At 41.9% G+C, this 12,286-nt stretch overlaps 1 protein-coding gene across 4 annotated transcripts in view; it reads left to right on the top strand.

The window, feature by feature from the left end:
* Positions 1 to 12,286, top strand: part of LOC105278915 (rho GTPase-activating protein 20) — a 195,391-nt gene that overhangs the window by 61,553 nt on the left and 121,552 nt on the right. For all 4 annotated transcript variants that reach the window (XM_026972136.1, XM_026972138.1, XM_026972135.1 and 1 more), the window contains exon 5: positions 1,920 to 2,092. In XM_026972136.1, coding sequence (XP_026827937.1) covers positions 1,920 to 2,092 — 173 coding nt within the window. The remainder of the gene's footprint in view (positions 1 to 1,919; positions 2,093 to 12,286) is intronic.

Below are 12,286 nucleotides of genomic sequence, written 5' to 3'. Positions count from 1 at the left end.
AGTATACTTGTCTGGGGCTGTATTTCAACCGCTGGTGTTGGCAATTTAGTTTTTATTTAAAATATTATGGACAAAAACAAATACTTGAAGTTATTAAAAGATAATTTACTGCAAAGTGCTGCGCACATGGGAATTGAAGCAACATTCAAATTTTATCAAGATAATGATCTCAAACACAAAGCTCGAATTGTACAAGAATTTTTATTGTATAATTGTCCCAAAGTGTTGCACCCTCCACCTCAATCACCAGACTTAAATCCCATCGAAAATCTGTGGGATGACTTGGACCGGCGAATACTCTTAACTCCCATACGTACAAAAGAAGAGTTAAAGAAGAAGTTACAAGAAGAATGGCAACAAATAAGTCCCGAATATTTAAGAAAAATTATTTCTAGTATGCCTAAACGCTTGAAGCATGTCCAAAATCAAAAGGGCTATGCTACCAAGTATTGAAATTTCAACGGTTAAGTTTTAAAATACTTTATTTGGTATGAGTGTCCGAATATTTTTGTAACGCAAAAATCGGACAATATTTCATTTAATGTTTATAAAAATGTAATGGCTAAACATAGATACATTAAATTGCATATTTTTGTTAACTACAATAAATGATACATCATAAGAAAAAAATTTTTATTTTTGTCATTCCTAAACAATTGAAATATACACCGATATTCAAAAATACTGTGGTGTCCGAATATTTTTGTTACTCACTATATATATGTATATATGCCGGTCTTTTTAGTTACGTGCGCGCGATTATCGATTACGATGCCAAGCGATCTTAACGAGTTTATTATGCTCTACTCTGAAGAGTGGCCGAGGCAAGTAATTCTCGGCTCTCTGCACATCTTCGGAAACTGGTAAAGTGGAACTTATCAAGGCGACCGTGCTCTCTCTCTGCTTCTCCCTCGATAATCCCGCGCACGTTGGGAATCACTTGCGATTTTTGCATTCTTTCTTTTTACGTTTCCCGATAATCGTGTGTGATAGACGGTAAAACCGATCGATAGGGACGGTGATGCGACGTCGAGAAAAAAATCAACGTGCTAATTAAGCGTTTCCATTGATTGCGCCCGTGCGATCGAGATTTGCTATGCTTTATGCATTCGCGATTCGCGATTCGCTCCCGGCTCGTTTGCTCGCTCGCCGTACTCTTCATCCCCCTGCCGCTATTACCGTGAAATGACTATCACCGGCCATTTCGAATTTACATTAATAAGATCGTCGATCTTTTATCGTAGCGGACGACGACGTCGATCGTAAATCGGCGCCACGGCCCGTACATATATATATATATATATATATATATATCGCCAGAGGAATTTATTCGTGCCATTCGAGGCGTTCACAGGCGTTATCTCGAAACACGATACCGCGTGCATTTTTTCGCGCTCGTCCGCTCGTGACTCACGCGTGCGCGCCTTTTTATACGCGGCTGTCCTGAGGATGTAATTGCACGATGTCAATTCGTAGCGCGAACGGCAGGACAGGCATGGACTACCGTATAAATTCGCGGTGCAGCTCACGCTGAATCTGTGAATTACACGGTGTAGCCTGTATTTTACGAGAAACGGAACGCGGATCAAAAATGTTCCATGCCAAGGATAAATCAGTTTACAGTATGAAAAAAACAAGAAACGAACAACGTATATTCGTGAGCAAAGGCAACTGGAGCAAAATGAATAGCACGATTTTTGTTTTCTAATACATACGTGTTTATGCGCGCGTGTACATACTGCAGGACTGTGCCGTTAATTACCGGGATGATAAAATTTTCCGTGGACGTGACGTGACAGGCGTAATTATTTTCATGACCGAAAAAAGTAATCGCGTGTGATTTAATGACGAAATTCGATGCTTTCCCGTACACCGCGTCGCGGACAGGTTTTAATTACGACAGTGTACGCTGTCGACAGGTGACTTATTCCCCGGCTCGTTTTGGAACTCTTACTGGGAATACCTGGTGAGATACAGCGAGGCTAGGAGGACACTGGACGAGCTGAGAGCGACCGAGGACCCCCTACTGGAGTTTCTCAATCTCAAGCAGGCAGCCGCGCGGCATTCGCCCTTGTCGTTGCTTCTTCTACCGGTGAGTTATATAGCAACTTTGTAAAATTGTACGGTGATGGTACAACATTTGGGTGTAATTTGATGGTGGCACGACATTTGGATGTAATTGACAGAATTACCGCAACGTTAAAATCAATCCGCGTTCATTAAAGAAACGTCGATAAGATCATTCTACGGCTGCATCGTTATCGTTTATAGCGTTGTAAATCACGTTGTTACTGCTCGCTTAATCGAATATCGGGCGTATTGTAACGTACGCCACTGATTAATACGACTCTGGGAGAGATTCGGTCCTGTAAATGGTAATTTACGTTTTCGGTTTTAGTCGTATCTCGATAATTCGAGATTGGGGTACCGCGTGATTGAAGCACGCGCCATGGAAAGTACTTGTCGAGGAAGAAATCGGGAATCGGTTGAGGATAGTGAAATGAATCTTGAGAGAAAGACAGAAAGAATTCCTCCGCGTCGGGTTGCGATACGTCCTTTTGATTAATCGCGCCGTCGTTGAGCGTAATTACGTTAATTCGTTCCGCGACTTTCTCAAGCGCGCCGAATACGGGCCTCCTTTCTTCTTTAGGGAGACTGTTCAGATCACGGCCGACGAATTTGAATTGCCTGAATTGTTCGGTACGCAATCGAAAGTTGGAAATCGTGCTCCGATAAGATCAATCGCGAACGCCTCATATATTTTGCACTTCTGAGTGCCTGATTATTCAGTGAAAGTCTTATCTCGCCGTCGCTGACGCAACGCGCGAGAGAGCATCATCTTCGCGCAACCTTTCGAGATTCTCCCGTATATGTACCAACGCGTGTGCGAAAGCTGTCAGTACCCCGATCACTTGTCGATCAATACGGTCGACTTTTTTTGCGAATGAAGATATATGATAAATATAAGAATCAATTCGAAATTAATCAAAAAGAATGGAAACCGAACGTTAACGTTATAAAAATATATCTATACATATATTAGGGGTATGATTTAGTTTTGAAGGTTTTTTTTTATCAAAAACGCATGTATTTAAATATGATAATGAATGAATACCTTAATCAAAATATTTTCCTTCGTTTTCTATCACTTTTTCCCATCTTTCTGGCAAGAGATGGATTCCACCACGATAAAATCACTCTTCTTTTCAGTTGATCCATTCGTCGACGAATTTTCGCACTTCTTCCAAATTATCAAAGTGTGTATCCTCTAAAGCGTGTTGCATCCACCGGAACAAATAATAATCGCATGGAGCAATGTCCGGAGAAGACTTGCCATTCAAGCTCTAATAGTGTTTCTTTCACTGATAACGCAACGTCAGGTCGAGCGTTGTCACGAAGAAGAATCACTTTCCGTCGTTTACTCGCAATTGGTGGTCGTTTTTGGTCCAATGCTTGCTTCAACTTGTACAATTGGTGTCGATAACGATCAGCCGTGACAGTCTCATGCGGATTTAACAGCTCATAGTACACTATCCCACCAAATACAGAGCATTACTTTTGAACCGTCAATATTGCGTCTCGGAGTGGATGTTGATGGTTCGCCTGGATCCACCCATGATTTTCTGCGTTTCGGATTATCAAAATAGATCCACTTTTCATCCCCAGTAACGATCCGAGACAAAAGACTCTTCTTTTTTTGCCTGGCGATCAACGAAATGCAAATGTTCAACCGGTTCGCAATGGCACTTTCCGATAATTCATGTCGAACCCATTTCCCTTCTTTCTGAATTTTTCCCATTTCATGTAAATGTTTCGTAACTGTTGTACGATTAACATTTAATGCTCTGGCAAGTTCTGAAGTGCATTGTGTTGGATTTTCGTTCAATATGCTTGCAAATCTGCATTTTCAAGCTTTCTTGGTTGTCCCGAGCGTTCTTTGTCCTTCACCACTTTTAAAGCGTCTGAACCAGTATTCACACGTCTTAATTGATGGGGCAGAATCACCATAAGTTTCCACAAGAATTCTATAACCGTCAGCCGCAGTTTTCTTCTGATTAAAAAACAAAAGCAACGCATGTCGAAAACGCTGTTTCGAAAGTTGCATTTTTACGATGATATAAACACGACTGTTATTGCATCTATTGCTATAATGCTACTAAATGTGATGGATAATGTCAAGACTGTAAGAAAGAACAGTTATCGGAAACAGCTATTGGAACAAACTGACACTACAGCCATCTGTTGCAAAACCCTCAAAACTAAATCACACTCCTAATACATGTACGATTATTTGATGAAGTAAGCGCTGTTCATCCGAATCCGTATCGAATCGATTGTAGAAAGAGAGAGAGGGAGAAACGCGTAGTTTGAGTCCGTTTCATCAATAAATCGGCGATTGTAAAATACAGACAAAAAAGCATGTGATCTTCCTGCACATCGGTGAGAAGCGACGCGCGTGTGAGATGAGCTATGTGACAGCTTCTTATAACGGGTATAACGATCGGAGGTCCGGAACGCGCACGATGGAATCGGCGGCCGCGCGACTTTAACACTCGTTGAAATATAGACTTGGAGCTTGTAAGTCACGCAGGTACGCAGAGAGGAGGATCCGCGCGCGCCTACCTACCTAATGCGTAGCCGACGTTGATAAGTGTCCGTAAATATGGTTTCGTTATTAGGCACATTGTTATCTAAATTTGAAATCCAGAAGCCCCGAGCGCACTGCCCCTATCCCGCCAGCTGAACTTTTAATTACCTCGTAACGAGGTTTCGCAATTATATCGATAATAGAATGCGCCGCGCTTGGTTCGCGATTATCTCCTTACTCTTATTACTCTCGCCATGCAATCCGGCGCGCCGGGGTAGATTTCGCGGACTCGCGCGATGTTTCCGCGAAATGTCTCGAATAACGCGTAACTCCTGGCGCGACGAGCACGTTAGGCGGGGAAACGTTTAGGCGCAGTTTACCTGAACGTTGCGTTATCAGATCCACCGATAATGGTGACTATGAAATTTCACTTGGCCGTTTCTGCACCTGCTAACCGCGACGGCCAGGCTACGCATGCCGCGTTCTGCCTACGCCGTGCGTCCGCTAGATTACGAGATTCCCAGTTACACGTGGGTGTCCGCAACGGTTCGCGGTACCCGTTTCTGGCAGGTATACGAGGTTTATATCGCGCTGATACATTATTTACTCATATCGTCACGAGCCCAAGAAGTAGCGGCGCGGGCGCATGTAAGAAATTGCGGTACGTCGTTATGAAACGCTGATCTTGATCTCCCGGGCACCTACGCGCGCGCATAAAACCACGTGCCGGCTTATTACAGCTATCTGCCGTGTAATACACAAATCACGCGGCCCGAGTGTTTCGAATACTTGGCGGAAAAGTATTTTTCTCTTTATGACCCACTAACGCGCCCACGACGATTACTTTACGCGATAATTCCTCGTGCTGTCGGGCGTTTAAGCGTACTGCGACGTAATTTGCAACTCGGCTCGTAAACGCTATGCCCGCATGCGAGAGAACAATATCTTCCCAAAGAGCAATTTAGAAAAAAAAGTCGATTCACGTCGCGCCTATGGAAAAGTAGCACAGATACATCGTTGCTCGCAGCTATGCTGCATTCGGTGCGCACCTATATATATGCGGTACGTATGTTGCTTCGGCAGAACTAGTCATTGTTTCTCTTTCGCGTTGTAGCGAGCCGCGGAATGACGAGGTGATTTACGAGGTGCGCTCGTCCTACAACGGTAATGTATGCCTCGCCGAGGGGTGGCAAAGGAGAGATAATTTTGTAAAAGGAGCACCCTGAAGGACGCGCTTGGAGTGCTTCGCGGTCCAAATTGATTCTCCAATTTTCTCCTCTCCTGTCGGTTCAGATTTTCGTGGCTGAATATTCCTTGCAAAGAGAATCAAATCATGAATTTTGTTAACGGAATCAAAGTAACCGAAAAATTTCAACGGTATTTCCAGTGAGTTTTATCAGTGTGCACAACAGTGTATTCGTTCGTTTGTCGCGATTAATGGCGCTTCTTTTATCCTTGACGATGGGTCCGAGTCGGGGTCACCTGTGTGAAGTTAGTACCCCATTTTTGAAATTTTGCAATTCTAAAAGTTGTTCCAGATTGTTCTAGACTTCTTCCAAATTGTTCCAGAAGATCAAATTTATATAATAAAAATTTTCGTGGAAAATTGAAAAAAACAATTTTTTTACCTGGCACCCCATTTTTCGAAAATCAAACTTTTAAAGGTTGTTCCAGGTTGTTCTAGTTGTTCTAAACATTGTTCCAAAGTATTAGATTGATTGGTCAAAACTTTTACGAGATATCGAAAAAAAAGAATTTTGGAAACAATCGTTTTTGGACATTCTTTCCCAAACAAAATAACTTACAACATTGTCGATTTAGAATATATTTATAACCGTGTAGAACAACTCAGAACAAAAATTTCCAGACCATAGCAACAATATAAGGTCCACTTTATACTCTTTAATGGAAAATATTATTTTTCTATTTTCTTGGGTAAAAAACTTGTTCCAGGCTTCCCGCTTTAGAACTATCGTTTTCTCGAGTAGAACAATCGGGAACAAAATTTATACGCCCCGATTCGAAACCTAAGGGTGACTTTACTCTTGTAATTTGTAAGGTTACGAATCGGGACGTATAAATTTTGTTCCCGGTTGATCTACTTGAGAAAACGATAGTTCTAAAGCGGGAAGCCTGGAACAAGTTTTATATCCAAGAAAATCTCGAAAAACAAATTTTTCGAATAGGGTACAAGAGTAAAGTCACCTTTAGGTTTCGAATCGGGGCGTATAAATTTTGTTCCCGGTTGATGTACTCGAGAAAACAATAGTTCTAAAGCGAGAAGCATGGAACGAGTTTTATATCCAAGAAAATCTCGAAAAACCAAATTTTTCGAGTAGGTTACAAGAGTAAAGTCACCCTGAGGTTTCGAATCGGGGCGTATAAATTTTGTTCTCGGTTGTTCTACTCGAGAAAACGATAGTTCTAAAGCGGAAAGCCTGGAACAAGTTTTATATCCAAGAAAATCTCGAAAAACCATATTTTTCGAGTAGGTTACAAGAGTAAAGTCACCCTGAGGTTTCGAATCGGGGCGTATAAATTTTGTTCCCGGTTGATGTACTCGAGAAAACAATAGTTCTAAAGCGAGAAGCATGGAACGAGTTTTATATCCAAGAAAATCTCGAAAAACCAAATTTTTCGAGTAGGTAACAAGAGTAAAGTCACCCTGAGGTTTCGAATCGGGGCGTATAAATTTTGTTCCCGGTTGTTCTACTCGAGAAAACGATAGTTCTAAAGCGGAAAGCCTGGAACAAGTTTTATATCCAAGAAAATCTCGAAAAACCAAATTTTTCGAGTAGGTTACAAGAGTAAAGTCACCCTGAGGTTTCGAATCGGGGCGTATAAATTTTGTTCCCGGTTGATGTACTCGAGAAAACAATAGTTCTAAAGCGAGAAGCATGGAACGAGTTTTATATCCAAGAAAATCTCGAAAAACCAAATTTTTCGAGTAGGTAACAAGAGTAAAGTCACCCTGAGGTTTCGAATCGGGGCGTATAAATTTTGTTCCCGGTTGTTCTACTCGAGAAAACGATAGTTCTAAAGCGGGAAGCCTGGAACAAGTTTTATATCCAAGAAAATCGCGAAAAACTAAATTTTTCGAGTAGGGTACAAGAGTAAAGTCACCCTTAGGTTTCAAATCGGGGCGTATAAATTTTGTTCCCGGTTGATGTACTCGAGAAAACAATAGTTCTAAAGCGAGAAGCATGGAACGAGTTTTATATCCAAGAAAATCTCGAAAAACCAAATTTTTCGAGTAGGTTACAAGAGTAAAGTCACCCTGAGGTTTCGAATCGGGGCGTATAAATTTTGTTCCCGGTTGTTCTACTCGAGAAAACGATAGTTCTAAAGCGGAAAGCCTGGAACAAGTTTTATATCCAAGAAAATCTCGAAAAACCAAATTTTTCGAGTAGGGTACAAGAGTAAAGTCACCCTTAGGTTTCAAATCGGGGCGTATAAATTTTGTTCCCGGTTGATGTACTCGAGAAAACAATAGTTCTAAAGCGAGAAGCATGGAACGAGTTTTATATCCAAGAAAATCTCGAAAAACCAAATTTTTCGAGTAGGTAACAAGAGTAAAGTCACCCTGAGGTTTCGAATCGGGGCGTATAAATTTTGTTCCCGGTTGTTCTACTCGAGAAAACGATAGTTCTAAAGCGGAAAGCCTGGAACAAGTTTTATATCCAAGAAAATCTCGAAAAACCATATTTTTCGAGTAGGTTACAAGAGTAAAGTCACCCTGAGGTTTCGAATCGGGGCGTATAAATTTTGTTCCCGGTTGATGTACTCGAGAAAACAATAGTTCTAAAGCGAGAAGCATGGAACGAGTTTTATATCCAAGAAAATCTCGAAAAACCAAATTTTTCGAGTAGGTAACAAGAGTAAAGTCACCCTGAGGTTTCGAATCGGGGCGTATAAATTTTGTTCCCGGTTGTTCTACTCGAGAAAACGATAGTTCTAAAGCGGGAAGTCTGGAACAAGTTTTTTACCCAAGAAAATAGAAAAATAATATTTTCCATTAGAGTATAAAGTGGACCTTATATTGTTGCTATGGTCTTGAAATTTTTGTTCTGAGTTGTTCTACACGGTTATAAATATATTCTAAATCGACAATGTTGTAAGTTATTTTGTTTGGGAAAGAATGTCCAAAAACGATTTTTTCCAAAATTCTTTTTTTTTCGATATCTCGTAAAAGTTTTGACCAATCAATCTAATACTTTGGAACAATGTTTAGAACAACTAGAACAACCTGGAACAACCTTTAAAAGTTTGATTTTCGAAAAATGGGGTGCCAGGTAAAAAAATTGTTTTTTTTTCAATTTTCCGCGAAAATTTTTATTATATAAATTTGATCTTCTGGAACAATTTGGAAGAAGTCTAGAACAACCTGGAACAACTTTTAGAATTTCAAAATTTCAAAAATGGGGTGCTAACTTCACACAGGTGTCGGGGTCATAGGTTTGCCGCACGCGAATCTCCATAAATCGGCGCGTACACCACCACTAGTTTTTATCGTCGCCGTGTCCCTTTGTACTTCTCCAGTTTATTATCAGGCTGATCTAATTTATTTCGCCGCGCGTTCTGAAGCGTTCCGCGTGCGGCTCTCGTTGTCGGCGGTAGCCGCTGGATTACGCCGCGATTTATCCGAACCGAAATTTTAAGCCGGCGGGATTTAAACGAACGTCCGTTTCATCGCGTGGGACGCGGGGTCATGCGTAAACTGCAGTTAACCGTAAACTATGTACCGAGAGGTTTGCGAGTGAGTCCCCGAAGGTTGAATGTGCCAAGCGATAGTAACGGTTTTCTCGGTTCGCGCAATATATTCGCGTGTACGTAACAGGCCGTGATTCCGTACGTCGTGTCACGGGGATGATGAATGACCTCGCATCGTCATCGATGATCATCGCCGCCGCGGCGGTGTCTGACGTAAGTCGACAGGTCGAACTTTGCCCTTTCCTTGCGGTTGAATTCTTGGCTCGTGCGCTGTAACGAGTATGTTAAAATGCGATACGAATTACGCCGATTTAAATGCGTTATGACATGGAGTACTGGTCCGGGAATATTTCTCACTTTACGTTTAAAAGGCGTGTCAAATTTGCACGGTAGAGTCTACTTGAAAATATTTTGCAGAAAGGATGCTCCAGAGAATCAAATAAAATCGAAATAAAATATTTATGTAATTTTATTTTCGGAGAGTAACGTAAAGTTGAGAATAATTAATTGATTAAAAAAGGCGTGTAAAGTTGTAATAATGTAAAGATTGAGATAAAGGTTTATGCCTCAAAATGTCAATCTCTTGATGCATCGTTCTCGGATCTTAATTAATGGGAATGCTATTTCGAGAGCTCCGCGGGAATTATCCGCTAATGTCACCGCGACATCGCAATCACTACATATGAAACGCGTGCAAAAACGAACGCGCCAAGCTGAACCGTAAGGAAACTCCATCGTAGCGGCAGATTATCGTTGACATTACCTTTTTTTGCATCGACGCACCGTGTCACATCGAACGTAAGCTGAAAATAATTAAGTAAGAAAATACTGGCTCGATATCTATTCCGTTGACGATAACACGGCGATATGATCACCCTATCAATTAATTCCGCGGGGATAATTGGCAGATACATGAGGAGCGTGCACACACAGAGTCATTTATTTGACGGCGCAGCTGAGAGACGCAACATTCTCTTTGTACCGAGGGTCGGATCTCGGCGAGTCGCTCGGGCATCGATAAGACGATTTGACGTGCGATAAGACCGAGTAGTATAATAGGACGCATATTGTATCTACCTACGTACGTACCCGTGGAAAGAGAGACGCGCATAGCGTGATAGTGTTAACAGTGAAAACCGGCCGCCACGATTTGCAAGTTAACCATGAAGTATCTGGTTTGTCTCGGCGGACCGCGCCGACCGCCGCGATTACGCAGCGCGAATAAATACGCTATTGCTCGTGTTTACAACTAATTAAAATGTAGTCCCGACCGCTCATTCGAGGAGGCTGGCTACTCAGCAGATCGCTAAATAATTCACAGATAGGGATTTGTAATGTTTCTTGAGAAAACCATTATTTAAATGCGACCAGGTAATACGATGTGAAGTGTACCACGAATTAAGAGCACGATAGAAAATCCAAGTTTTAATTTTTTTTTCATGTCGTTTGTGTAATTTACAAGGCTGCGCGTAAAATGAGAAAGAGTGGACACCGCGTGGATATTTTGAAAACTTACAAATTAATTCGCGCTGTTAAAATATACATATAGTTTTCACGTGAATGCGTTAACGTCTACTTTTGATTAATTAAAACTTTTTGTGTAGAACATCAATCAGTACGGTAACGACTTGTTTCCCCTGGTAACCTGTGATGATTCATATGCATGAAAACAATCAATCCTCGTCATGACCAATCTATCAATTTGATTCGTAACGGACGATGAAGCGACAACAAATGTTTGTCACTTATCCATCCGCGTGCTTGGTCCGTTGAGTCGCGAGAAGCCGCGGAACCAGTTTTTCGAATTCGAAGTATCGTAGATCCTCGGTGGGTGCGCACGATGAAGAAGAGATCTAAGCGGGGGGAAAAAAAAGAAGATTAAAAAGGAGAAGCGAGCCGAAGAGACGCGAGGAAGAGGAGACCCACAGCGATGTAGCTCTAGACTTGAAAGATATCTCCTCTTCTTCGTGGTGTCTCTCGTTTCTCGATGCGTTCACTCTCTTGTTTGATTCGCGGTATCGTGTCTAGCCTTGATTGTCGAGGATGCGCGTCTTATAAATCAGCTAAGCTCACAGCGACACGCGATGTGGTCCAACTTTGCCGCCTGCAAAAGGCACTGGCGCGCCGCCTCCCCGACGACCCCGAGGAACTCGGCAATTAATCGCGTCTCGCGAGGAATAACATGCCGAGAACTTATTACATACGTTCAATTTGCAAAGTTACGACTGTACGTATAAATTTGCCGCGCCGGCAACTTTTGCCTGACCGCTCTTCATATATCGTACTCGGGAATTGGATCGATCTGGCAGCTCCGGCAGTTACCCGTGCTTTGAATAATTCGTGTGAGGATTAGAACATCGTTTTCTTGGTTTTCCAATCATTCTCGGACAGGCGCTGCAAAAAACATAAAGACGTATCTGTCTGGGACAGTGTAAGTTTATTCCCCCAACGTCGACGTGATCCGGCTCGTCGGAAGTATTTGTAATAATACAAATATTGTAAATATTTTATTATATATATATTTATTTGGTAAATGTTCGTGTTTATATGTGGTTCTATTTTTTCTATACACTATTAATATGTCATTGAAATTCTTGAAATTATTGAAAGTTATCATTGATTTTTGAAACTGTTGTATGAATTGTTAAATTATTGTATTATATTATTGAATTGTTGCACTATAAACCTTGTACTGCTCATATTTCGACAAACGGGAGGTTCTCTCAATGCTGGTCACCGAATTGTGGACGAAGGAGACGCAGTGAGAAGGCGACCGATGTGGACGGGAGCGAAGAGAGAACAGCGAGGTGTGTTTCCACCCATAGAACGGACGAGGATGGACGATGACCAGGGGCGTATGCCCAATTATATCGACTGTCAGCATCAAATATCGATTGACATCGATCCATCGATGGCAAGGAACGCATGCGCAAATGACCGACGGCACCGTACCCGGTCTATGCTCGAAGGAGCAGGATCACCGTGTGG

This window comes from Ooceraea biroi, chromosome 9, assembly GCF_003672135.1.
Source record: "Ooceraea biroi isolate clonal line C1 chromosome 9, Obir_v5.4, whole genome shotgun sequence".
Classification (NCBI taxonomy): domain Eukaryota; kingdom Metazoa; phylum Arthropoda; class Insecta; order Hymenoptera; family Formicidae; genus Ooceraea; species Ooceraea biroi.
Note: the sequence above shows the minus strand (reverse complement) of the source record. Positions and strands in the feature narration are given on the sequence as shown.